This window comes from Eutrigla gurnardus (assembly GCF_963514095.1).
Source record: "Eutrigla gurnardus genome assembly, chromosome: 23".
NCBI classification, from domain to species: Eukaryota; Metazoa; Chordata; class Actinopteri; order Perciformes; family Triglidae; genus Eutrigla; species Eutrigla gurnardus.
Window position 1 is genome coordinate 5485404 of NC_139934.1, and position 26465 is coordinate 5511868.

At 45.5% G+C, this 26465-nt stretch overlaps 1 protein-coding gene across 2 annotated transcripts in view; it reads left to right on the forward strand.

Annotated features, from left to right (window-relative positions):
• pacs1 (phosphofurin acidic cluster sorting protein 1) overlaps window positions 1–25321 on the forward strand; it is a 35951-nt gene extending 10630 nt beyond the window's left edge. Inside the window, exons 2-24 of one of the 2 annotated variants that reach the window (XM_084002960.1) lie at window positions 9627–9714; window positions 10613–10702; window positions 10879–11004; window positions 12122–12266; window positions 12353–12444; window positions 12866–12943; window positions 14386–14445; window positions 14955–15115; window positions 15605–15698; window positions 16901–16981; window positions 17281–17402; window positions 17680–17815; window positions 19069–19173; window positions 19344–19450; window positions 19907–20061; window positions 20132–20242; window positions 20324–20426; window positions 20509–20551; window positions 20625–20667; window positions 20748–20889; window positions 21442–21683; window positions 21763–21882; window positions 21974–25321. In XM_084002960.1, coding sequence (XP_083859086.1) covers window positions 9627–9714; window positions 10613–10702; window positions 10879–11004; window positions 12122–12266; window positions 12353–12444; window positions 12866–12943; window positions 14386–14445; window positions 14955–15115; window positions 15605–15698; window positions 16901–16981; window positions 17281–17402; window positions 17680–17815; window positions 19069–19173; window positions 19344–19450; window positions 19907–20061; window positions 20132–20242; window positions 20324–20426; window positions 20509–20551; window positions 20625–20667; window positions 20748–20889; window positions 21442–21683; window positions 21763–21882; window positions 21974–22092 — 2563 coding nt within the window. In that variant the 3' untranslated portion in view covers window positions 22093–25321. Of the gene's footprint in view, window positions 1–9626; window positions 9715–10612; window positions 10703–10878; window positions 11005–12121; window positions 12267–12352; window positions 12445–12865; window positions 12944–14385; window positions 14446–14954; window positions 15116–15604; window positions 15699–16897; window positions 16982–17280; window positions 17403–17679; window positions 17816–19068; window positions 19174–19343; window positions 19451–19906; window positions 20062–20131; window positions 20243–20323; window positions 20427–20508; window positions 20552–20624; window positions 20668–20747; window positions 20890–21441; window positions 21684–21762; window positions 21883–21973 lie in introns of both variants that reach the window. The other variant, XM_084002959.1, reaches the window with a different exon arrangement.
• Window positions 25322–26465: the final 1144 nt, after the last annotated feature.

Below are 26465 nucleotides of genomic sequence, written 5' to 3' on the forward strand. Positions count from 1 at the left end.
TCGTATATCACATTAACGGTGCCAGCTAGCATCTTAATTCCACGGACTGTATGTACGTTTTTATGGCTCTTATTTATGGCTCTTAATGTTGAAGACGGAGGTGAAGGAGAGAGAGGACACAGAGGGAAGACTGGACCGGAATAACACGACATCTAGAGATGGAGATCCAACCCACAAAGATTTTTAATTTAAATAGTAAGGAGCAGCATAGCAATTAGACACAATCTGCAGAGAGGAGGAGGGGGAGGGGGGGGGGGGGGGGTTTCAGATGAGGCAGATGGAGAGGAAGGAGCTTTTGTGGATCGCCATGGGAGAAACGAGGAGACGGTGGAGGGCAGGAGGAGGGAGGCAGGAGGGGAGACGGTGCTGCTCTTTGTTGGTGGACAGCTTGTGTTTCTGGCAGGGATGAAGAAACAGGGGGATGAGGAGCCTGCAGCACACACACACACACACACACACACACACACACACGGGAAAACACACACATTTGGACATAATGACCCTGTTGTAGGAGCTTGCCATCATCCGTTGTGGGTGACACACCTACGAAATTAGCATTGCATCTATTTATTTAACTCACTTGTGCACCCAGTGTCAACATGATTAATAGATTACACACACACACACACACACACACACACACACACACACACACGGCACGATCAAAGTGAGCGGCTCTCTTTCCTCTTATTGTTTGTCAAGATGACTTCTGGATCCGTCACTGTCATGCTTCTTGGTGCAGATCGGAAAAAGACATCAAAGGAAGGAACGGGAAGTCAAAAGCACATTTTTAGAGGAAAAAAAGTAAAAATAAGCATGTTTATTTTAAGCAGGAGGTCATATATTTATATATATTTGTTGTTGTTGAAAAGACAGAGAAACTGACTGGCATCTAAAAGACTCCGAGACGACATCATATGAGGCGAAATAATTTAAAATATATATGCAAAGAAACCCCAAAGTAATGAGGCTCTTGGAGGCAGGATCACCGGCGGAGCATCTGGGCCACATTAATGCTAAATGGCCAGTTTAATCCCAGTTAACCCCATTTAACACCCAAACACAAAAAAACACCTGAGCTCAGCACTTCCTCTTCCTTCCTGGATGTTTGAAGCTTCATTGTGGAAAAAAATCGACTTTAAATGGTTCACAATTACGCTAAACATTTGATACTCGTGACGAAGAGTCGCCATAATAAGCTTTAATAATGTTTTTGTCTAATTTTATGTTAATCGTTCCCTTTATTTCCAATGAGCCTCATCTTTTGTCATTTAGTATTTTCTCATTTAAGTAAAACCTTGAGTGCAAAATAATAGCATTTTCTGAGAAATTTGAACCTTCTGGTTCTGAAAAGTGAAGCCAAGCCTGAAGTGCCTTAAACCTGCATTCTCTCTATGAATACGTTTGTTTAGGTGTCTGTCGTGTTATTGCAGTGGGTATAAATATCTGCATCAATAACCTGCCTGTTCTGGGATGTTGACAGACTATTTTTAATGTCATGCATCTGTGGTATCAACATGACATGGCAGACGGACTGCGGCTCCTTAAAACGGATCAATACGCACTTTTTCCTTTTCGTATCCTCGCCTCGTTCCTCGACCTCCTTGTGTCTCGTTAGACTCCAGGTTTGATACTTTAGACCAGAAACCAGCCGTTAAAACAGAAATGTTGCGGTTGTGGTTGAAAGCTCCAGAGAAATTTGATAAAGAATGGACTAAAACACACTTAATACCGTTATAATATTAAGTACAACTCCTTATCGGAGCCTTAAACCTGCTTGCTTGTTCAGAATCCATCTAACTCTTCAAGCACTTTACATTCGGGGGCTCTGCTTTGCTGTTGACGCCACCGATTTATTCTGAATGAGTGATTCTGGTCGGCATTTCTCTTAAGTCCACCTCACAGGTGCAGCCGTGGCTCATTTTCGCAGCCGAAACGATTCTTTAAATGAAACCACGACGTCTCCCGCTCCGTGAGTCAGACGATGCTAAAAGCCATGCCTCCCACTCGCAGCGGATATTTGCTCTTTTTTTTGGTATTTTTAAAGAGAAAACTTGAAATCTTTAGAGAATGACGGCTCGACCTCTGACGTAAAGCGATTGCTTTATCTCGACGGCTTAACTCTTGATCTGGATGCGTCGTCAAACAGGAATATGAAGATAAGAGGTCTGTTTAGCATCATTTTAAAGCATCTTTCTGTCTTCTGGGCTTCCTGTGCCGACAACACACCTCACTAATAGTGTTTGCCAGACTCTCCTCGTCCTCACGGTTGCATTAGTCTGCTGCCCTCGCTGTGGGCGAGGAAGGTGGAAGCTGATGTGACCAGCATGCTAATCACGCTACGAGGGTCTGGTCTTCATAGACATACACCTACACTCCACAACCCCCCCCGTCTCCAGCCCTTTAACTCCATTTCTCCCCTCGGTGATCGATGCTGAAGCCACTCTATAAGCCCCGCCCCCTGTCCAGCAGCTCATTGGCTGCCACAGAGCTGCCTCTGTTTCATCCATTCTGCCTCCAGGCAAATGAGAATGTCATGGCAGGAAAAATCGTAGCCTTTTTGGGAGATTTCTCAGAATTAAAGGTGGTAATTTCCCCCTTAATTCCTTATTTTGTGTATTTGTACAAGATTCCACGAGAAAATACTCAAACAGAAATCGCTCCTAGTTGAACATCGTAATAAAATGACAACAGAGTCAATCCATATGACATCAATGATGCATGATATGAGAAGTAAGCAGCAGCTATTATAGAAAAGTATTACTTGTAATAAATAACGGCAGCGGTGGATACAACAGAGCGACGATGGAAGCAGTTATAGAACGTTTGATCGGTTTCGATTAATATCAGATTTGTTCATTTTGGTGTTTTTATTCAGGATAATGTGTTTAGAGAATTAAACACTGATGCATTTGAGTTATTTGTGTGTATTTTTAGATTTTCTGACCAATATTTTTGCTTGTTTTATTACGGAGCCCCTTTAAAAACCCACGTGAACGTGGTACGATCCAACCTTCAGAGTGAGTCAGTAAAATAGGGCAGTAGAGCACTCTTTTGCTTGAGTCGACGGTGGAGGAGAATCGGGGCCGACAGTCGGACCAGAGCAGGAGATAGCGGGATCCTTGTTTCCCCTTCTGCTACCTTAAATGACCGTTTCCGTTGACGACCAGCCCGTTAATGAGTCTGAGGCGTTTAATGACTTCAAAAGATAAATTCACATAATGCTTTTCAGAGCTTCTTTTCACGGATTTGGCTCATATTCCATTCTATGCAGATGACAAACAAGTCTCTCATCCTCTCTTGTTGCTTTAAAGCGCGTCCAGAGCTGGAGAATCGGGAGGAATTAGTCTGTTTGCCTCGTAATATAAAAGCAAGAGGAGGAGGAGGAGGAGGAGGAGGAGGAAAAATGATTCAGCGGCGCTCTGCCAAACTGTTGACATCTTTACAGGCGGCCTCCACTTAGCCGAGAGCTATTTTAAGGCTGTTGTTAGCGAGGAAGCAAATGCTTGTTATTTCTGCTGCCTGCGAGGGTCGACGACGCCGCCTCGCGTGGTTGACTTGCTTTTATAACCTTCCTCTTCTTCTTTTCATGGCGCTTCCCTGCTTCGGCTTGTCCCTGGCCTGCATGTTTAGGTTGGTGTGTGTGTTTGTGTCACTGTAGAGGTTAGCTTATTGGGATCAAAGTGACCCCCATGTGAGGATTTAAGCCACGGGGTGGGACAATATGGGGTTTTATTGTGGGTTGTGATGAATAAAATAAAAACCTGATTCGGATTCAAATGTACATTTTATGTATTTATTAATTTTTTGGGGGGATATTTAAAGCTGTAATATTGCTTTTATGCTAATAATAATAAGTTTGTGTGAATAATCCAGCTCCTCTTAAATCATTTCATACACACAGTTATTAACACGTGTCTGTGTTAGTGTTTTGACTTGGTTTCCTCTCCATTCGTGAGGATTTGACCGTATGAGTGTGTTTATGCCGGATGTTATTATTGCCGTTATGAGCAATGTTGCCAGCTGGATTCTGTCCAGCCTCCTCTGTTGTGTTGCATGTCCTCCCTCTTTCTTTCTCCCATATTTCCTGTCAACAAACGCGCAAATTGAACCCTTTCAAGTCAGCCGTCACGCCGTTTCTGTTCCCTCAGAACAACACGGGGGGAAGGTTTAGAAGCAGCGAGTCCTCGGTTGCTTTAACAACATGAGTTTCGTGGTATTGCTGGTCAGCAGGCGCGTCTTTGGAAGGTCTTCCTTGAAGGTGCATTTAAGGAGTGTAGGAAAAGTGCACTCTGGTATGCTTTAAATATGGAAATTATATTTTTAAACATCATGAATAACATTCATACAACATAACATATTATCATTATTATGTATTTAAGGGGGAATATGCCAACTTGACACATGTATTTTTTTTATTTAGACATATAATGTGATATATAATAATATATGAGAACAATGTGTTATTGATATATTGATTTCAGCCATATCAGCTGGTCCTACTCTAATTGATTGGCACATTAATATAATAACGGCTCCTTAGTTTCAGTGCTTTAAATCCTTTTTTTTCTTTCATTGTTGCTCTTAGTTTTAATTTAATTAAGTGCAAAGTTTCAAAGTCACTGGCCTGAAATCAGCCATTGTTTCAGAATCCGCTTTCTAATCCATGTAACGGGACGATAACGAGTCCAGAGGAGAGGAGCTCATAAAGACTCTTACTCTTCCTGTCAGCGACACGCCGCCGCCATTGATCACCATTACCGAAGGGGAGGATGTGTCCTTAAGTAAGGTGGGGAGGAGAGGAAGACAGGTGGAGGAGAGGAAGACAGGTGGAGGAGAGGAAGACAGGTGGAGGAGAGGAAGACGGGGGGAAAGAGGAGAGGAAGACAGGTGGAAGAGAGGAAGACGGGGGGAAAGAGGAGAGGAAGACAGGTGGAAGAGAGGAAGACGGGTGGAGGAGAGGAAGACATGTGGAGGAGAGGAAGACGGGTGGAAGAGAGGAAGACGGGTGGAAGAGAGGAAGACGGGTGGAGGAGAGGAAGACGGGTGGAGGAGAGGAAGACAGGTGGAGGAGAGGAAGACGGGGGGAGGAGAGGAAGACATGTGGAGGAGAGGAAGACGGGTGGAAGAGAGGAAGACGGGTGGAAGAGAGGAAGACGGGTGGAGGAGAGGAAGACATGTGGAGGAGAGGAAGACGGGTGGAAGAGAGGAAGACGGGTGGAGGAGAGGAAGACAGTTGGAGGAGAGGAAGACAGGTGGAGGAGAGGAGAGGAAGACGGGGGAAAGAGGAAGACGGGGGGAAAGAGGAGAGGAAGACATGTGGAGGAGAGGAAGACAGGTGGAGGAGAGGAAGACAGGTGGAGGAGAGGAAGACGGGTGGAGGAGAGGAAGACGGGTGGAGGTGAGGAAGACGGTTGGAGGAGAGGAAGACGGGGGAAAGAGGAGAGGAAGACAGGTGGAGGAGAGGAAGACAGGTGGAGGAGAGGAAGACGGGTGGAGGAGAGGAAGACGGGTGGAGGAGAGGAAGACGGATTGAGGAGAGGAAGACGGGTGGAGGAGAGGAAGACGGTGGAAAGAGGAGAGGAAGACAGGTGGAGGAGAGGAAGATGGGTGGAAAGAGGAGAGGAAGACGGGTGGAGGAGAGGAAGACAGGTGGAGGAGAGGAAGACGGGTGGAGGAGAGGAAGACGGTTAGAGGAGAGGAAGACGGGTGGAGGAGAGGAAGACATGTGGAGGAGAGGAAGACGGGTGGAAGAGAGGAAGACGGGTGGAGGAGAGGAAGACAGTTGGAGGAGAGGAAGACAGGTGGAGGAGAGGAGAGGAAGACGGGGGAAAGAGGAAGACGGGGGGAAAGAGGAGAGGAAGACATGTGGAGGAGAGGAAGACAGGTGGAGGAGAGGAAGACGGGTGGAGGAGAGGAAGACGGGTGGAGGTGAGGAAGACGGTTGGAGGAGAGGAAGACGGGGGAAAGAGGAGAGGAAGACAGGTGGAGGAGAGGAAGACAGGTGGAGGAGAGGAAGACGGGTGGAGGAGAGGAAGACGGGTGGAGGAGAGGAAGACGGATTGAGGAGAGGAAGACGGGTGGAGGAGAGGAAGACGGTGGAAAGAGGAGAGGAAGACAGGTGGAGGAGAGGAAGATGGGTGGAAAGAGGAGAGGAAGACGGGTGGAGGAGAGGAAGACAGGTGGAGGAGAGGAAGACGGGTGGAGGAGAGGAAGACGGTTAGAGGAGAGGAAGACGGGTGGAGGAGAGGAAGACGGATGGAGGAGAGGAAGACGGGTGGAGGAGAGGAAGACGGTGGAAAGAGGAGAGGAAGACAGGTGGAGGAGAGGAAGACGGGGGAAAGAGGAGAGGAAGACAGGTGGAGGAGAGGAAGACGGGTGGAGGAGAGGAAGACGGTTAGAGGAGAGGAAGACGGGTGGAGGAGAGGAAGACGGATGGAGGAGAGGAAGACGGGTGGAGGAGAGGAAGACGGTGGAAAGAGGAGAGGAAGACAGGTGGAGGAGAGGAAGACGGGGGAAAGAGGAGAGGAAGACAGGTGGAGGAGAGGAAGACAGGTGGAGGAGAGGAAGACGGGTGGAAGAGAGGAAGACGGGTGGAAGAGAGGAAGACGGGTGGAGGAGAGGAAGACATGTGGAGGAGAGGAAGACGGGTGGAAGAGAGGAAGACGGGTGGAGGAGAGGAAGACAGTTGGAGGAGAGGAAGACAGGTGGAGGAGAGGAGAGGAAGACGGGGGAAAGAGGAAGACGGGGGGAAAGAGGAGAGGAAGACATGTGGAGGAGAGGAAGACAGGTGGAGGAGAGGAAGACAGGTGGAGGAGAGGAAGACAGGTGGAGGAGAGGAAGACGGGTGGAGGAGAGGAAGACGGGTGGAGGAGAGGAAGACGGATTGAGGAGAGGAAGACGGGTGGAGGAGAGGAAGACGGTGGAAAGAGGAGAGGAAGACAGGTGGAGGAGAGGAAGACGGGGGAAAGAGGAGAGGAAGACAGGTGGAGGAGAGGAAGACGGGTGGAGGAGAGGAAGACGGGTGGAGGAGAGGAAGACAGGTGGAGGAGAGGAAGACGGGTGCTGTGGGAAAGAGGGAGGATACAAGAGGCATGTTGTTGACACGTCAAGGTCGCACCTATCCGTGATGGACTGTTGTCATGGAAACCAAAGGCACCTTCCTCCTTAAAGCCACAGGCAGTCACACACACACACACACACACACACACACACACACACACACACACACACACTCTAATCCGCTTTAAGCTCGGGAACTTCTCATCCATATTCACGTCCATCATTTTATTTTCAGCGTTTTGAGTCACAGAGTAAAAAAACCTCCTTCACTCTCTTCGTTGACGACTAAAGAGACGCTTCAGGTTCCACGGCGTCCTCGACCACATCCGTCCTCTTCGACGTCCACACACTGGCCTTTCCAGAATGTCAGAGGTCAATCTTCCCGTGGACATTATTGAACCGCTGGCTGCTCGCCGTCATTAAACATTAACTTTGTGGTGGCGAGCGAGGCAGGAAGTCTTCCCCCAGTTTGTCCCGCTAGAAGCGATGAGGTCTTTCCTGTCTCGATGACATCATACCCAGCGGGCGCATCACGCTTTTACAACGCAGCACAAATAAAAGATGCATCTGATTGAGTATTCTGATCATGAACATAAATGTGCTCATCATCACATCTTTGTAGATCTTTTTGTTTGCTTTTAGCGTTACCATGACGACCAAGTGGATACAAATGGCTACGGAATAAGGGGAATACGATTTTATTATAAGGGTCAAGAAAATATGATGTCACACGCCGCGGTGCGTTCACATCCTCATCACGCCGTCGGACACAACATGAATGCAGCGTTTGTGATGTCATCGTGTGGGAAGGGATTCTTTGAAATCTCGTTGTTGTTGTCGTCATCCCAGCTGATCCAAGCCACGAAAACAAACTCCTTTTCCTGGAAGTTCATGAAGTTAGAAGAAGTGTGTTTTCTCTGTACGACTCGTTGTAGTTGTGGTTCAGAGGAACTGGAGGCAGCGTGGCGTTCAGGGCCAGACGTTATCGATAGTACAGCCAAACCAGGGGGGAGGGGGGCGGGGGCTGTCTGTGTGTGTTATTGATCATGTGCACTGTGATTGGAAAAGCTGCTGCTCTGATCTCACATCTGTGGAAACTTATTTCAGGCATCCTGAGTGGAAAATAGAAAATAATAATTATCACCCAGCGAGAGATTAAAACAAGTTTTACTTACAGCCGCCTTTAAGTTTATGGTCCAGGTTTTAAAGGCCTCGTAAAAAAGAATCCTACATCTCATCTAATAGACTTGGGCCTGATATCTGAGTTCTGACTCTTCTGGGAGCTTTAAGACCCTCCGAAGCTCTGACCTTTGACCTTCAGCTACGACGGTGGATTCATAAACATTTATTGCCTCCTTCTGGGAGGGAAAGGAGCCGGGATCAGACCAACGATGTCCTCCTTTAAGACCCCGCCCACATATCTGCACTTAGCCCCGTCCCATCACTGATTGGTTCTTATTCAAAGGTCCCGCCTCTCCTGGCCTCTTTGATCTCCTGGCCTCGGGGGTCCAGCAGGACAGGAATGGGGTCTGGATCTTCTGTCCCCCTTCCATCTTTTCTATTTGTTATTAAAGGCTGCATTAGGAGAGTGTCCAACTGCACTATTGATCCACGGAGAACTTGAACACGATTGTTTTCAGTATTGATCGTGTTGATTGCTTGTTGTTCTCGGTCACGTGGAATGGATTCCTGTGTGAACAGATCAATGATGTCACTGTGCCGATTGTCGCTTTGTCAAAATGCATTGCAACATTTAGGAACATATTAGGAATATATATATTATATATATTATTGTATGGATAACAAACGTTATCTTTGAATGACAGAATCCCGTCACACGTCGTCGACCTCTTTCATCCTCAGATCTCTATTTTCTCTCTCTTCATTGTCTGATTGTTCTTCCTCTTTGTATTCATCTCATTTTATGTGTCACTTTCCTCTCTCTCACCCCACCTCGTCTCTTTCTTCTCTTTTCTCCGTCAGCTCCTTTTGTCGGTGTCATTCTTTCCCATAATATGCCACCTCCACCTCCATCTCCTTCCCTTTGTCGCTGCTGTCTCTCTGAATCCCTCCAGGCGGACCCTGCAGGTCTATTTTAGTGGTTCCCTTTCTGTCTCTGAAGCCCTGGAGTTGAATTATTGAACCGGCTGACCCCTCGGCTGCAGGGCGGCTTGTTTCCGTGTCTTTTTCTCTGATACGTTTGCTGGAGGAAACACTTCCACAAGCTGCTGTTCCTTTAACGTTTCTCCAACATCAAGGATGGTTTCTGTGTTGGAAGGACGCTTTTACAAAAATAGAAAACCATTTCCAGTCATTTATTTTAACAGCTTGTCATGAGAAAAAAAACCTCAAAGCGTCACTTTTCTTTTTATTTGTTGGTCTGCTGGAAGATGACGCACGCTGCTGCTATATTTTGGACTTTTTTTATGCTTCTACTTTGTTCCATGGTGTAATTATATGCCGTAACTCTCCCCAGCAAAGCTCCGTCCAGGAATCATCAATCAAAGATAAACGTTTTTTGCATTTGCTTCATGGTCTAAGCAAAGTGTGTTGTTGGTCTGCAGGCTGTTCAACCTGACTCTGAAGAAGCTGATCATGCTGAAGGAGCTGGATAAAGACCTCACCTCCGTGGTCATCGCCGTCAAGCTGCAGGTCAGAACGCTAAATCACACTTTTCATTCACAAAACCTGACTTCTACTTGGACATCTCATCAAATATAACGTGAAATTAGGGCAAAATCTTGATATAATATCACCTTCACAATATATTTATATATAAAATAGTTTTCTGGTTATTAGTTTAGTATATTTTCTAATTTAATTAGGAATTTTAGTCCAAAATAATCACATTTCTGTGTGAACATGAACGTATGTGTTTGTCATCGTCAATTATTTCACGATATATGATTTAATCACAATATGGCTCCATTTAAAAATGATAAATTATCATATTGAATCATCGCCTAGCCCAAAAAAAGAAGATATTATTGTTTAGTTTTAGTGAAACGTCACTAAAAGTAAAGTTTGCTTTTATATTACAATCCAAAAAACAAAAACAAAATGTATTCTACAGCTCTGGCTTTCTGAGTCCAACCAGTAGATGTTGACACACTGCTGAATAAACGACAAAGTTCCTGTTTGTTCAGCGTTTAGTCGAGTCAGGTCGTTGGATCAGGACACGCTTCCTCCTCCTGTTCTGCTACCACTCTGCTCTATAAGCACTTCACTATTACTTTATTATTATTGTGCCTGAAGGGAGCCGTTGACGTTTCTGTGTATTCAAAGTCAAGATTCAATGTCTTACCATAAACGTTATCATGAATAACTAACAGCGTTGCTCTACTGATGACAGTAAAGTCAGATTTCTCTTCCCCGCTGCTCCAGCAGTCGTTTTCTTCTCTCCGCCGCCGCGTCGGCGTTTTCCCTCCCACGTCCTCCTCGCCGCACGCGGTTGATGAGAGTTTGTTGTTTTGACACGCCGACAATCATCTCTCTATGTCTCTCTCTCTCTCTCTCTCTCTCTCTCTCTCTCTCTCTCTCTCTCTCTCAGGGCTCCAAGCGGATCCTTCGCTCCAACGAGATCCTGCTGTCCTCCGCGGGACTCACTGAGACCGACCTGCAGCTCACCTTCTCCCTGCAGGTAGAACAAAAAAGCACATGAATGATGCAGCGTGTCATCCCCCCCCCCCCCCCCCCCCCCCCTGCTGTAGACTTAAAAATATGTTAAAAAATTAAATTCCAACTCTCTTGCCATTGGTTTTGTAAAAATGTTATTATTATAATCGTCATTGTGTGTATTTGTGTGTATTTGTGCAGTACCCACACTTCCTGAAGAGGGACGCCAACAAGCTCCAGATCATGCTGCAGCGACGGAAGCGCTACAAGAACCGGACCATCCTGGGCTACAAGACGCTGGCGCTGGGCCTCATCAACATGGCCGAGGTATTTAAGGAACATCCTTCTCACTGGGTTCGTTTTAATCACGTTTAAACAAGAAGTCCAGGACAAGGGGACGGGGACCAAAATGCAAAATACTGTATCTTGTAGGGTTTATTATTTTTAGGGTTTTTTTAAGGATTATTTTTAGGGTTTATTATTTTTAGTTTTTTTTAAGGGTTATTTTAGGTTTTATTATTTCAAATTTTTATTTGTTCAAAACCCAGAGAAAAATTCACAAACTTGCTGGTATTTATTTTTTTATGTTTTAAAAACAGGTGTGCATTCAATTTTAATTTAATTTAATTTAATTTTCATTCCTTTGTAATCTTTTCTAGATTAATCATTTAGTCCATAAAAATGCCAGAAAATAGTAAAAATTCCTCACCACAAGTTCCAACAACCGAAGATGATTTCTTAATTATTTATTGCTTGTTTTCTCCAACAAAAATGGTCCAAAACCAATAAATATTGTGTCAGTGTTCAAACCTAATACCAACATAATATCAGGGATGCTTTTCTCTCTCATGCAGATCTATTCCTCCTTTTATCATCTGGAAACTTACGTATCCAGTCACCTTCATGTGACCTTCATCCAAAAACTCAATCCGAGCAAAGTGCACTTTAAGATAAAACTCTGATTACGATCTTCGGCCCGACGCTCTCTCTCTCTCTCTCTCTCTCTCTCTCTCTCTCTCTCTCTCTCTCTCTCTCTCTCTCTCTCTCTCCTCTCTCTCTCTCTTCTCGGCCTCACCATAAATGCCGCCATAAATCAAAACGCCCCAATAAAATGTTTTTTAACCTCCTCTGCCAAAAGCTCCGTCTCTCACAATATGAAAGCTTTTATAAGAGGTGGTGATTTATAGTCTGTATGTGGAGATTTAATGAATCTCATTGTGAAGTTGAATTTATTCAGAGTGGAAAAAACACCTTGAACAAAGTTGCTCGCCTCAAAAACAAACAGAAGATTTCATGAAGAGGAATAAAATATCAGTCTTTTGTTTTTTTAGAGTCAGGTTTTATCCATGAAGCTCGTTCTGCAGACGGGTTTAGCTTTCCAGAGGGCAAAGGTCACAAATGCTTGATGGGTACAAGCTCATTCCCTTCATCCCCTCCCCTCCAGGTGATGCAGCACCCCAGTGAAGGGGCCCAGGTCCTGGGGCTCCACAGCCAGCTGAAGGACGCCTCGGTGCCGGTGGCTGAGATCAGGGTCTACTCGCTCTCCAGCCAGCCCATCGACCACGAGGGACCCAAAGCAAAGATGTCCGGTGAGCCCCGCCCCCCCGTCTCTCTATGTCTGTCTCCACCTCCGTCCTTCCTCCACCTTTCCTCACACGTCCTCCGTCTCCTCCAGATCGCTCGCCGGACATCGACAACTACTCCGAGGAGGAGGAGGAGAGCTACTCGTCAGAGCAGGAAGGCAGCGACGACCCCGTCCACGGACAGGTGTGTGACCTCAGCGGCAGTTTTTATTCATATCATCAGACGGCTTTGGTTTTAGCTGTCGGAGCCACAATATCCATGAATTTCCACATTAACAACTTAATAATGAGCTTACCGTGTCACCTTCTCTCTGTCCCGATGTTACCGTGGTGACGAAGGTTAGTCAAACACGGACGACAAAGTAAATAAACACGACTTTGACACAGAACCGCCAGCGGCTGAAAGCAGCAAACGGAAATATTCAGCTGAAGATTATTAATGAAGATGTAATTCTACATTTGCTAATCGTTAATGTTGCGTTTGAGGACTCAAGGAAATTACAGCGCCACCGAGTGCAATGATGGAGGCTCGCAGGGGATTTGTTGACGGACTTGTCCTTTAAAACCCAAGTTGTAAAAATAACCCGTCTCTGGTTCTCTCTCAGTATCTGTTTGACGAAGAAGACGAGGTGAGGAAGAAGAAGCCGAGGCGCAAACTCCCTTCCAACGCCGCCATCACCAGAGTAAGAAAACCCCCTCCCCCCTCCCTCCCTCCCCCCTCTGTCTGGTTTTCTATCTGCTCTACTTCTTTACTTGTAGAAATCAATTTGCATCAAACCCGCTTCGTGAAAAAAGACCTTTCAAAATAAATTTGACTCGTCTGGACTCCCCAACCTCATCTGCCTCTTGTCTCACCTCATTCAACCTCCCCTCCTTATCTGCTCTCCCTCCCCCCCTTTCCTCCCTCCCTCCCTCCCGCCGTCTTTCTGTAAATCCATTTTCTTCCTCTTATTCTCGGGAGGAAAAACATTGAACAAGTCACCACAAGCTCCCTGCAACAACATTAACCACTTCCACACACACACACACACACACACACACACACACACACACACACACACACACACACACAAATACACACACACACAAATACACAAACACTCAGCAGGAACACGGATTAACATACAGGATTGTTTGGCAACTCTTAACATTACAGTGGACCTGCAATTAGTGTGTGTGTGTGTGTGTGTGTGTGTGTGCGTGTGTGCGTGTGTGTGTGTTTGTGTGTGTGTGTGTGTGTGTGTGTGTGTGTGTGTGTGTGTGTTTGTGTGTGTGTGTGTGTGTGTGGAGCAGCAGGAGTTTGTCTCAGCAGGTTATTAATGGAGGTCTCAGTGAGTTTGTCACTGCTGCTCCCCGACACAGCACCACCCGCCTGTGGAAAACACACACACACACACACACACACACACACACACACACACACACACACACACACACACACACCCTCTCTGCTTTCTCACAGCTAATTAGGACGCGGCCTCCAAAACACAACAGCTCAGACGTCCACTCTGCGTTGCCGATGAAAGAATTGCTCAAAGCTGATTTTCACACGAAAACACAGAGATTTTAACAAACAAACAAATATTTGAGTTTTTTAATCAAATACTTCAGTTAAAAGAAAGTAAAGAGACAATCTGGAGAGGAATGAGCTTCTTAAAATAGATATGAAAATAAACAGGTGGATTTATTTTAACAGAGCTCAGAGGGAGACGGATCTCTGTAATGTGGAAAAAAAAAACCAAAAAATCAACCCTGAGCTGCCGAGTTACTTTTAATAAACTGTAAACAGCAGCAGCACCTTCCTTTTCAAATAACTCAGCTTGTTCTTAAATAAATAAAACAAACGTCTTGTTCTAATTCGGGCAAACGTCTGCGATGGGAGGCGTCGCCATGACAACCTTGGTAAACACAGTCTGATAATCTGCATGCAGGTAAACGTCCTGGTGGCGTAAATCCACGAACCGCCGCCGCTGCAGTCATCAAGCCTGACCCCCCCCCCCCCTTCCTCCCCCCCCTGTCTCCCCCCCGTCTCCCCCCTCGCCCTCCCCCCCCTTTCTCCCCCCCCCCTGTCTCCCCCCCTCCCTCGCCCTCGTCCTCCCTCACGTTGTCCTCTTTCTGTCTCCAGCAACCCAACATCAAGCAGAAGTTTGTCGCCCTGCTGAAACGGTTTAAAGTCACCGACGAGGTACGTTGATGATGATGGTGGTGATGATTATGATGATGATGATGATGATGGTGGTGATGATGATGAAGAACAGCTGAGAAGAAACACATAAGAGTGTCGAGATTTGAAAACAGAACAGAAATTCATGTCTTGTTTTTCTGTTTTTCCTTGTATTTTGTTGAATACTTGTACTGACATGTGCAGTACCTTTCTGAGTTCTATGTAGTACCTCGGTGTATTTCCCTCATCTGCTTGTATGCCGTTCTGAAAGAGTACAAACTGATCCTCCTCGCCTTCCAAAATGTACTGTTTTTATATGAAAAGGTGATGCACATATGGATTTATGCCTTTTTGTTCACGCCGAAGAACGAAATCACGACTACAAAGAGACATGAAACAATTATTGAGAGAACAATGCATGAAGGAGATCATCACACCTCCGCTCTGCAGGAATATAGGAATATATATAAACATGAGGCATATGTTCCTGAGTGTGTTGATGACTCGTCTCCCCGCGGCGTGGCGTCCAGGTCGGCTTCGGGCTGGAACACGTGTCGAGGGAGCAGATCCAGGAGGTGGAGGAGGACCTGGACGAGCTCTACGACAGCCTGGAGATGTACAACCCCAGTGACAGCGGGCCGGAGATGGAGGAGACCGACAGCATCCTCAGCACGCCCAAACCCAAGCTGAGGTACACACACACACACACACACACACACACACCTCCCTGCTTTGGTGCTGCCTCCACTGTCCTCCATTGACAATTCAGAGCCCCCCCTGTTGGTGAAAACGGCTCACTGCAAGCATATGTTTGAGGTTTATATGAACTAGAATTGAGTCACTTTTCAATAAAAACAACATATTTAATTCCCAATAATGTCTTTAAAGCATGATCTTGTGATCCCAATCATTAGTCCGAGTGACTGAATGAGTCAAAAATCGAGATAACAGAATAAAAAAGCTCCTCAAACTTATTTTTAGTCATTTTTTAATCTATAAAGCTGAAAAAATCAGTATTTAATAAAAGCAGAAAAGCAAAGGAGTGATGTAACTAAATGTGATCCTCTGTGTTTTCCATGCCTCTCACACTTGTGCTTTTCCCTGCTTTGACAACTTCACATGCCGGCTGTGAGAAAAAGAAAAACAGCCTTCATCAGTTTTGAATGTGTTTTGGTCGCAGGCCGTTTTTTGAGGGGATGTCTCAGTCCAGCTCCCAGACGGAGATCGGCAGCCTGAACAGCAAGGGCAGCTTGGGTCGAGACACTTTCAGCCCGGTGAGTAGCTCCGACCCACGACGACCAATCAGCAGCAGGGATTTCACTCATGATGAGAGCTGTGGGGCGTTCATGGAGCTGAGGGAAACCTGAACGCTCTGTTTGTTTTTCTAGCTGATTGCAGTAAATGTTCAGATAAGACTCCTTAGAAGTCTGGAGCAGAAAGTCAACATTATTATTTTATTTATTATATGCAAATAAAACGTATTATTGTTATTAATAACATAGTGCAACGTGATATTATATCGTATTATAATCCTAAAAAAGGTGTTTTATTCTGCTAATTGGGCTTAAAAGGTAACTTCTGTGTTTTTCAATCACGTCTTTGTGTCTAATGACCAATTATTTGAATTGATCCAGTATTGGGCTGTCATGTGATCACGTCGATTGTTATTAGAAGTGTCTGAAAAGAGACGTAAAATGTTTTTCTTCACATTCCCCCTCCATCTTTAACATTTCTATGATTATATAACGCAATGATAGACAGACTGGATCAGGTGTGAGCTAAAAAACAAATAATGTTGCAGACAAACAAGCGTTTTTTTTATTTGATTTACCTTAGAGCCTGTTTATCAGCTGCTGTCTGCATTGTTCTCCCTCAATACTGGGAAATTAACAAGAAGAAAGTTACTCTTTAAACCCCTTTTTAAGCCTCTAATTAAATAGATTTTAGATTCTAGTTTAGTTTCCTTTGATTATGCATCATGAAAACACAGTAACCTTTTATTCACATCGTTCCAAACCAAGTAATTCATTTCACAAAGCCACGCTCACTGTTGACACTCGGAAACATCACACCGTGTAACGATCCGCCCTGAATTGGAGAAACGACGTGTGACTCGGTGGAAATCGCCCAGCGGGAGGCCGTGTGCCGGCCTGAACATTTCACAAACGTCTCCCTAATGGAGCAGAAATCCAATAGCTCTCTGACGGCCGCCATCTGCTCAATGGGAAGTGTGTTTAATGTCGCCGAGCATGAATGGATTTCACTGGATGCCTTTTCCTCCTTTTCACCGCGACACGGAAGGAAGACTTTCAGTGTCATTTATGCTGAAAATCTAATATATGTGGAGATTACTGCTGTTGTGGTAATTTATTCTCCCTATTGCTGCTTAAAGACGTCTGTCGTTAAAAGTTTAATTTATGATTTATTTACACATTGAAGCTGTCGACTGATTGTCACTTCCTCGTCTCACCAGCAGGGGGAGCAGCCTCCTCTCGAGAAGATGAAGCTGTCTCGCAGTCGCAACCTGGACGAGGCCCTGTCTGAGACCGACACACTGGTACGACTCCGTGGTGTGTGTGTGTGTGTGTGTGTGTGTGTGTGTGTGTGTGTGTGTGTGTGTGTGTGTGTGTGTGTGTGTGTGTGTGTGTGTGTGTGTGTGTGTGTGTGTGTGTGTGTGTGGGAGAGAAAATGAATGGTGGGAGCGGGTCTTTGCTTTTGGAGGGAGATGGCTTTAGGATCGCACTGACTGTCTGTCATCGTGTGTGTGTGTGCGTGTGTGTGTGTGTCTGTGTGTCTGTGTGTCTGTGTGTGTGTGTGTGTGTGTGTGTGTGTGTGTGTGTGTGTGTGTGTGTGTAGGAGCTAACGGATCAGGAGCTGTTTGCCGAGGTGGGCCCCTGCATCACGGTGTCTGTGGCGGAGAAACCCCGTACGCCTATGAAGAGCAGCAAAAGTGAAACCCAGGCCATGCCGTCGCCACGGTAACGTAACAAAAAAATGAATCCTGCCACGTTGAATTTTTAATCGCCGTTCCATATCTACGTTTTTATTATTACACTTGAATAAACCAAACATGTCATTGCGTCTTTAAAGTCATTTTTGAAAGAGGATCGAACACAATGAAACGTTTGATTCATAAGCAAACAGACTCGATGCCTCCCTGAACACCTTGTGTAAAATGCGTGGATTTAAAACTAGACATTTGCAGCTCCATGCTGCCGTTTGAGCTGGTTTTTAAATCGCCCTTTGACCCCTCAGCTTGGACGGATGCCACACGCCCAGACAGAAGCGCATCAGCACTCCCATGAAGGAGCGGCAGCTGTCCAAACCTCTGAGCGAGCGGACCAACAGCTCCGACTCGGAGAGATCCCCGGAGCTGGGACACAGCACACCGGTATACACATATACATATACATATACATATACATATACATATACATATACACACTTTTTATTTTTAAAGAAATATTTATGAGGGGAAAGAAAACACACATTATTATTTTAATTACTTTATTGTTTCACCACTTTGTCACTTTATACTCTTTGATTGTTTCTTATAAAGTGTATTTTCTGTATGTATGGTGTCCTTCAGTGACCAGAAAGCTGCCTTTTAAATAAAATGTATTATTATTATTATTATTATTATTAGAAAAGAGAAAGAAAGAGGGAAAATAACATAAATTATATAGATTTAATGCACCTTCTGTGTTTTTGGAGAGAGATTGCAGAGAAAGTATGGGATGGAAGAAAGAGAGGATAATAATAATAATAATAATAACAATAATAATAATAATAAGCTGCACCTGTATCCTCGTCTGCTCGCTTCCCCAAAGTACAAACACGAATACATCCTGATGATCTATGACTCTCCTGCAGCTCAGACATGAATTATGTATGTGCTGGTGAGTCATCCGTGTGTGTGTGTGTGTGTGTGTGTGTGTGTGTGTGTGTGTGTGTGTGTGTGTGTGTGTGTGTGTGTGTCTTCAGGTCTTCCATCATGCTGTATAAACATTCTACTGTGAAGCCGAGTATGTTCAGCCTGTGTAATGATGTCTCAATGTTCTCTCATGTAACAGCTAATACTCCTGATGTTGTTGTTGTTAATGAAAATCATAGAGAGGTGCTCATTCTGGAGGTCGGCTGTACCTTTGATTACAGCCTAGAGGAGGCCTTTCTGACCAAAGTGCTGAAATATCAGCAGCTGAAGCAGACCATCTCTCAGCTAGGCTACAGGTGTAAACTTCTAGTCTTTATATTTGGTAGTCTGGGGCATGCGCATAAGTTGGTTGTGAGGGGCCTTCAGATGGCCGGCCTCCCTAAAAGAAGAGCTAAACAGTTGGCCAGGTACTGCTCAGTCTCAGTTATTATTGGTAGCCGTTCAATCTGGAGGAGACGTTGTTTTTTGTATCCTTAAATGTCTGTTTTCTATCTGACCTGTAGGTCATTTTGTATGTAACTGCGTTCAGCTGCCCAGGCGTTTTGTGTCTGACCGTCTTCCATTGTCAACTGCACTGGCAGTGTTTATGTCCCTTGTGCAAGAACCCTTGTACTTCTTTATATGTGGGCATAAATAAATATTTAAAATGTGTGTGTGTGTGTGTGTGTGTGTGTGTGTGTGTGTGTGTGTGTGTGTGTGTGTGTGTGTAGCTCCTGAGGAAGGCGGTGTACGACCAGCTGAACCAGATCTTGTCGTCGGACTCGGCGCTCCCCGAGAGCCTGATCCTGGTCAACGGCAGCGACTGGCAGGGGCAGGTGAGTGTGTGTGTGAGTGTGTGTGTGTGTGTGTGTGTGTGTGTGTGTGTGTGTGTGTATGAGTGTGTGTGTGTGTGTGTGTGTGTGTGTGTGTGTGTGTGAGTGTGAGTGTGTGTGAGTGTGAGTGTGTGTGTGCTCTTCATCATCTAACCCCGCCCTGTGTGTTGCAGTACGTGGTGGAGCAGCTCCAGGTCCAGAGACACCCGGTGGTCTGCACCTGCTCCCAGGCTGAGATCCAGGCGGTGCTGTCGGCCGTCCTCACGCGCATCCAGAAGTTGTGAGTCTTTGTGAGCCGATATGTGAACGACTCTCCTCCCGCCTCCTCCCTCATCTTCAACTCCTCTTTACGCTGACACCACACTTTTCATATCTCCCTTATCTCAGAAAAGTGTGTTTTTTCATGATCTGTCGTCATAAAACTTTCAGTCATTTTATCAAAGAGAGGAGCTGAAATCGCAAATGTCCTTGTAGGTAAAGATTTGCATGTATGTGATATTTTATATCCTTATGAATGTATTTGGGGTGAGGATGAAAGAAGTGATTTGATTGGACTCTGGGAAGTTACAGATAGATGATGTCATAGATACAGGGTGAATGAAGTTGGAATCATTTGCTCCTCTTTTATAACCAAACAAATGTTATGCATGAAATTAATTATTATATAATATTAATATTATATATTATATAATACTATATACACGCAGCACTGACAGCCCCTCTCTCTCCCCCACAGCTGTAACTGTAACTCGTCCATGCCCCGGGCGGTGAAGGTGGCGGCGGTGGGCAGCCAGAGTTACCTCGGCGCCATCCTGCAGTTCTTCGTCACTCAGCTCGCCAACAAGACGTCCGACTGGCTCAACCACATGCGCCTCCTGGTGGTGCCTCTGGGTAAGTATTCCTCTAGACTTCACCTAACTTCTGAGTGATTTCCGTCCTCTGACTCCGCCTCCCTCATCAGGCTCTCACCCGGTCGCCAAGCACCTCGGCGCCCTCGACAACCGCTACAGCTCCTCCTTCCTGGACGGCGCGTGGAGAGACGTGTTCAGCCGCTCGGAGCCGCCGCAGACAGGTAGCGCCCGTCGTACGCATGAATCCACCCGTGATAGTCCCAGAACAAACCCCTCCCCCCCCCCTCCCATGTGATCTCCAGATCAGCTGGACGTAGCGGCGAGGATCTCCCAGTACATCAGCGGCGCCACGGTGACGCACCAGCTGCCCATCGCCGAGGCCATGCTGACCTGCAAACACAGGACGTGAGTACGGACGCCGCCGAGACTCAAAGCTCAGCCGCTCGGAGCTCGCTCCCTCCAACCTGCTCTCTCTCTTCCCTTCCAGGCGAGACGAGGACTCCTACCAGAAGTTCATTCCTTTCATCGGGGTGAGGTTTTTAACAGCAGGTAAACCACGTCCACTCCATCCATCCCAGCTGATCACCTCTTCTTCTCCTGCAGGTGGTGAAGGTCGGCCTCATCGAGTCCGGGGCTTCCCCGACAGGTGAGCGTCAACGCCGCCGTCGACGCCGCCCTCGTTCTTTAGCGCCGACGCCGTGACGTTGACTCTGTTTTATTTTGAAGGAGACGCAGAAGAAGGCGTGGCGGTGAGCCTGGCCGTCCCCTCCACGTCTCCCCCGTCTCACGGCTCCCCCACCGGGATGATCAAGGAGGCGGCCACGCCTCCCTCCTCCCCCTCCATGGGCAGCGTGCTGACGGCGCAAGGGTAACGCCCGCCATCTTCCTCTTCCTCCTCCTCCTTTAATTGGTGTTAAATGATCTCTTTGTTTGTGTAGGAAACGCTTTAACGTGGTGGTTTTCAAACTGAGGGGGCGTGAAAAAGTGACTCCTCCATAAATGATTGCACATACATTTGCATATTTCTGCATGTTGATGTCTCTTCAATACATTTCTCATATTTTCTTCCATTTGAGGACAAAAAAATGCTCTTTAATTGTAGAAAAATGGAAATAACTATAAAAAATAAAACATATTTCATGTTAGTTTCATATCTGAAGTGCCGTTGAAGCATCTTCTCTGTTCTTTGTTCCGAGATTCGAGGATCTCTCTGATATTCAGCAGCGTTTTCATCTGTTTGATCCGCTGGATTGTCGCTCTGCGGTCAGACAGACAGCTGTCTGCCCTCATCCTTCCGTCTCACTCTCTGCTGGAGTGTCTAGTTGTAGACGAGATCTGAATATTAATGAATCCTGGCAGACAGAAAGCCAGCCTGCTTGTTGTCCTTTTAAAACCTGAAGACAAACGTCTCCGTCCCCAGGAGTCCCAGCATGTCTCACGGCGTGGACGCCATCGGCCTGCAGGTCGACTACTGGCTGGCCTCGCTGGCCGAGAAGCGGCGGGAGGGCGACCGGCGTGACACGGGCTGCAAGAACACGCTGAAGAGCGCCTTCCGCTCGCTGCAGGTCAGCCGGCTGCCAGGAGGGGGCGGCAGCAGCGACCAGCAGGCCCAGGTCAGCACCATGGCGATGACCGTGGTCACCAAGGAGAAGAACAAGAAAGGTGAGGGGAGGGGATGGAAGCCGACGGCGAATATCGCCCCCGTGAGGACATGAGTCATTTGGATCTGCTGTCTCCTCAGTTCCCACCATCTTCCTGGGGAAGAAGCCCAAGGAGAAGGACGTGGACTCCAAGAGCCAGGTCATCGAAGGCATCAGCCGCCTCATCTGCTCCGCCAAGCAGCAGCAGACCATCCTGAAAGGTAGCTGCAGCACCGGGGAGCTCCTCCATGTTGTTTTTTGTTATGCTGTCTACGTGTGTTTGCATGGTTTCCTGTGTTTCTGCCCCTCCAGTGTCCATCGACGGCGTGGAGTGGAACGACGTCAAGTTCTTCCAGCTGGCCGCCCAGTGGCCCACCCACGTCAAATACCTGCCCGTTGGACTGTTCGGCTACAGCAAGCCGCCCTCGTAGAGGCCCCGACTCGACCTTCGACTCGACCTTCGACCCCCCCACGGCTCACAGCACCTGCAGATCTGAGAGAAGACGTCGAGCGGCCGGACTATTTTCCTTTCTTTAGATTCACTTTTTCCTTGTTTCTCTTTTGGAGGAGGAGGAAGAGGAGGGTGCTGCGTTGTTACTCGTCACTTTAAAGGCCCTTTTCATGTGTGTGTGTGTGTTTGTGGCAAGTGTGCATGCACACGTGAATGTAGTGTGTGTGTGTGTGTGTGTGTGTGTGTGTGTGTGTGTGTGTACAAGGGGCCTACAGCACAAGTTCATTAGCTTACTGCCATTTACGTTTCCGTTCTATGGAATGCAACAGCATGCGACGACGTCACGCCCTTAAAAACAAATCTGACCTTCGACCCCCCGTCAAGGTCCCCCGCTCCCCTCCAGACCTGGTCCACATGTGCATGCTCAGAACTCACGGATACACCACTCACGTGCCGGAAAAACAGTAGCTCAAACTTTAAAAAATATAAAAAAAATACAGAAGGCAACGGGGCTTTGCATGAGTCAGCAAAAACACGCAGGAAGGTGAGATATGAGGGTTGCATGACTGTGCAAGTTCTCCACACAGACAAAACACGCCCTTTATTATTGTTTTTATGTCAAGGGCTTCCATATCATTTAGAATATCAAGTCATTTGGGTGTTTAATGCCAAAAAAACACAAAAAAAAAAGAATACACTTAAAGGGGAAGTGTCTTTTTAAATCGTGCTGTTGTGAAAAATAGTGAAAACCTTTCCCTTTAACGGCGTTTTGTGATGCGTGGTGTTTGTTTTTTTGTGTGAAGAGTTCCAGTCGAGTGCAGATTTCTTCATCTTCTTATTTGCTATGCACTTACGGAGACGCGGCGGGGTGTTTGCCGAGCACAGCTGGTCCACAAAAAACGAAACAAACCGAGCAAATATGCAACCGGAAACTGAAACAAACAAAAATGCATAATCCAAAAGCCAGCAGCGTTTTTGATGGGAGTCAAACACCGGCAGGAAAGCACAAGGTCGTCGGCCGTTTAATCCTTTCAACAGCAGACCTGGTCGGAAAAAAGATTCTCATTCATTTCCCTTAATAACCTTCATTTTATCAGGAAAAAAGGGTTGATGTCAGTTATTTTGGCTCCCATGCTTTCTTCTGTTGTGAGGTGACTAGTGAGCGTACAGTAACTGGTAATGTGTGTGTGTGTGTGTGTGTGTGTGTGTGTGTGTGGGCACAAGGCGAATACAGATTTTTTCCCACCCCTTTAAAAAAAACAAAAAAATCACATCATAAAATTCCATTTTTTGGGCGTAATTGAAATTAAATTAAAATCCGATATTATTCTTGTTTGTAATAACCTTTTTTTTTAAGGCAAAGGCCTGTGTAGCTCTGCCCTGTCATCGTAACACAAGTCATCTCCAGTAAAGTATTATAAATATATATATATATAGTGTTAATGCCCCGCCCCCCCGTGTCGATGTGACGGTGTTTACAGTTGTGATGTCGTCAGCGCGTCAGAAACTCAATCTTTCACCCGTTTTCTCACACCGAAGGGTTTCGCTTCGTCCGCCGAAGCACTTACATATTTGAATGTATCAAAGTTGAGTTTACACGCGGCAGTTTTATCCAAGTCGAGGTGTCACTATGACATCATCATTCTGGTGATATTTCGCCCAAAACAGACTTTTGGAGATGAACGGTTCCACCGGGTCGGTTTCCTAAAAATGTTTTATTAATAAAGCAAACTAAATGTGCTCTTATGAATATACATCTTAAGGCATTTGCTCTGAAAAAAACTTTAAAATACTTGGAAAGTTTTATAATTTGCCACTAATGACTTAATGATCATTATTAATATTATAATATTAATTATTATATATATATTATTAATATTAAGAATGCACCAAAACACGACTCTGTAACCGCTGGATGTGAAAATAGGCGACCGTTTTCTAAACTTTTAGGAACCACGATGTCAGTCTTGTTTCTGCTGCCCCCTAGTGGCCAAAAAATACACATAACGGTGCTTTAAGTTGAAATTGAATTGTGCATATTCATAGTCAAATAATTTGAATGTAATTAAAATAAATATTTATGCTGGTACATCTAGAGATTATTGAGGGTTTTGATAGTCATTAGTGACAATTTACAAAATTAAATGTTTTTTTTTAATAAGGCTTTATTAGGAAAGGGTTTCATGTTTTTAAATTTGAGAAAAAAGAAGAAAAATCTGACAAATTTCTACATGGAATGAGGTTTTTTTTGTACTTCGCTGTGGAGGATGGTGTATCTGCTGTTGGAGAACAAGCTCCACTACAAACACTGTGTTTGCCTTGTAGTGCTGTTGGCCTCATTACTGCAGCGATGGGAATCTAAACGTCTTCGTCGCTGCTGAACGTGGAAATCCTCTGGAAAACCGAATCACTGCCAAAACTACAACGTGAAGAAACCGTGATTACATTCAGATAGATTCGTGGGTCGTTTCTTGTGTGTTTTTATTAATTTTTACATCAACAACAAAGTGATCCTTGTTCTGAAGTCTTTCCCTTCCTTCTTACAGTTTACACGTTTTTCCTCCAGTTTTAAAAAAAGAAACTGCTTGTTCTGTAAGTCTTGAACTTGTGTGTTCTTCCCCGTTCCTCTGTGTCCAACCTGTGTTCCTCTGTCCTTGACTAGTCGTGGGTTAGAGATTGGCGGCTGTTTGGTCCATCAATAATCTCTGTCGGTGATCAACAGTGTCTTTTCTCTCCACCGTCCTCAGATATACCTCTGACGATGAGAGAGTCTTCTTCACCAGGCGTCCACAAGCTTAGCGCTCTGACATCGTCTGAAACGACGTCATCCCCGTTCCCTAACAGCTTGTAAATGTCGCCGTGTGTCGTCATGGGAACGGGGTGCTATTAAAAAAAAAAAAAAGGGCAGAGCGTCCTAAACTTGTGGACCCGTGGAGAGCATTTTGCACATGCCATTGTTTCTTCAGCAGCAGTCTTCAGCTTTTTTGCCTTTTTGCCTATAACAATTATAATAAACTATAATGCTTGTACATATCAGATAGTACTTGTAATATTGTATTCTAGTTATGTTTTTTGTTTTGTTTTTTTTGACATGTTTTGTAGTACTGCTTTTTCATGATTACGTTTGTCAATCAAACAGATGTGGGATGAAAAGTGGAAGTGTTCGTTGTTTCATTTGTTTTTTTAAATAAAAATGTTCCTGATTTGTAGCTCGGACTCTTGTTTTTTTTTAATATATGTATGTTTTGTGTAATGTGTGTATATATATATATATATTTATTTATTTATTTTTTTACTCATGGGACAAATAGGACTGCAAGCAGAAATAAAAATGGCATGGAAAAAAAAAGGAAAACGTCACAAATGAAAGCTAATTAGATTAATAATAGTGTTTTTTTTTAATGAGGATTAAGCCTAATGAGTCATCGTTGTATTTCAGAAGGTTACTGTAAATAAGTAGTGCACATGATGCTTGTTAAGCAGGTCAGCACACAGCCTTTGGTCTCTTTGGACAGGGCCTCTACTAACATCAGAACACAAAGAGTAAAAGCTTAGCAAGAGAACTCCCTTCCACCGACACCCGCCTTTTACTGGAAAATGTATTAGTTGATATGTACTTTTTGACTATGAGTGGTAAAAAAAGTGTTTTAATTCCAAATTAACCAGCTAATATGTTTTTTTTTAATCATATATGAGGAAAAACTAGAGTGTTTGGGGTTATAAACGATGCTAGTCAATCAGAGGTTAGTCGGGAGCGGCACCTCGTCTAAGCGCATGCGCAAGATAATTTCCCGCCCCGCCTGGAAAATGACCTACTTAATTCATCTCGATGCTTTGCTTCGTCTTTGGCAGTTGGATGGGATCCATTTTTTCCCCGTCTTCCAGTCGGGACGTTTGAAGCACATCTACGACTCCGCCACGTTGTTAGTGAACTAACGTTTCTGACGGGCATGACCGGTCGGTAACGGCTCGTTCTACAGGACTTTTCGCCATCCTCCGCCGCGACGTGACAGCGTGGGTAAGTAGTAATGATGACGCAGGAAGGCAGTTAACCTCGCCGCTAGGAGCCCGTCGCCGGGGCGGATGTTAGCTTACTCACACAGCCGCCGTTTGTAATCGTATTAAACTAAACCGAATGGTGTGGGAGTTATTTCGGTGTCCTTCGGTGTTGGCCGAACAACGTGGGTAACCGTGAAATGAGACGAGACGGGTTACGGTAACGTCACGGTAGCGGTTTAACGCTAACGTTAGCTTGCTTCAAAGTAAAGCTAACGTTGATGTAGCCTAACGGTCGGCGTCAGCGTAAAGACCAATTATGAAATGACGTTTACTTTAAATGGATTTATTAAACTA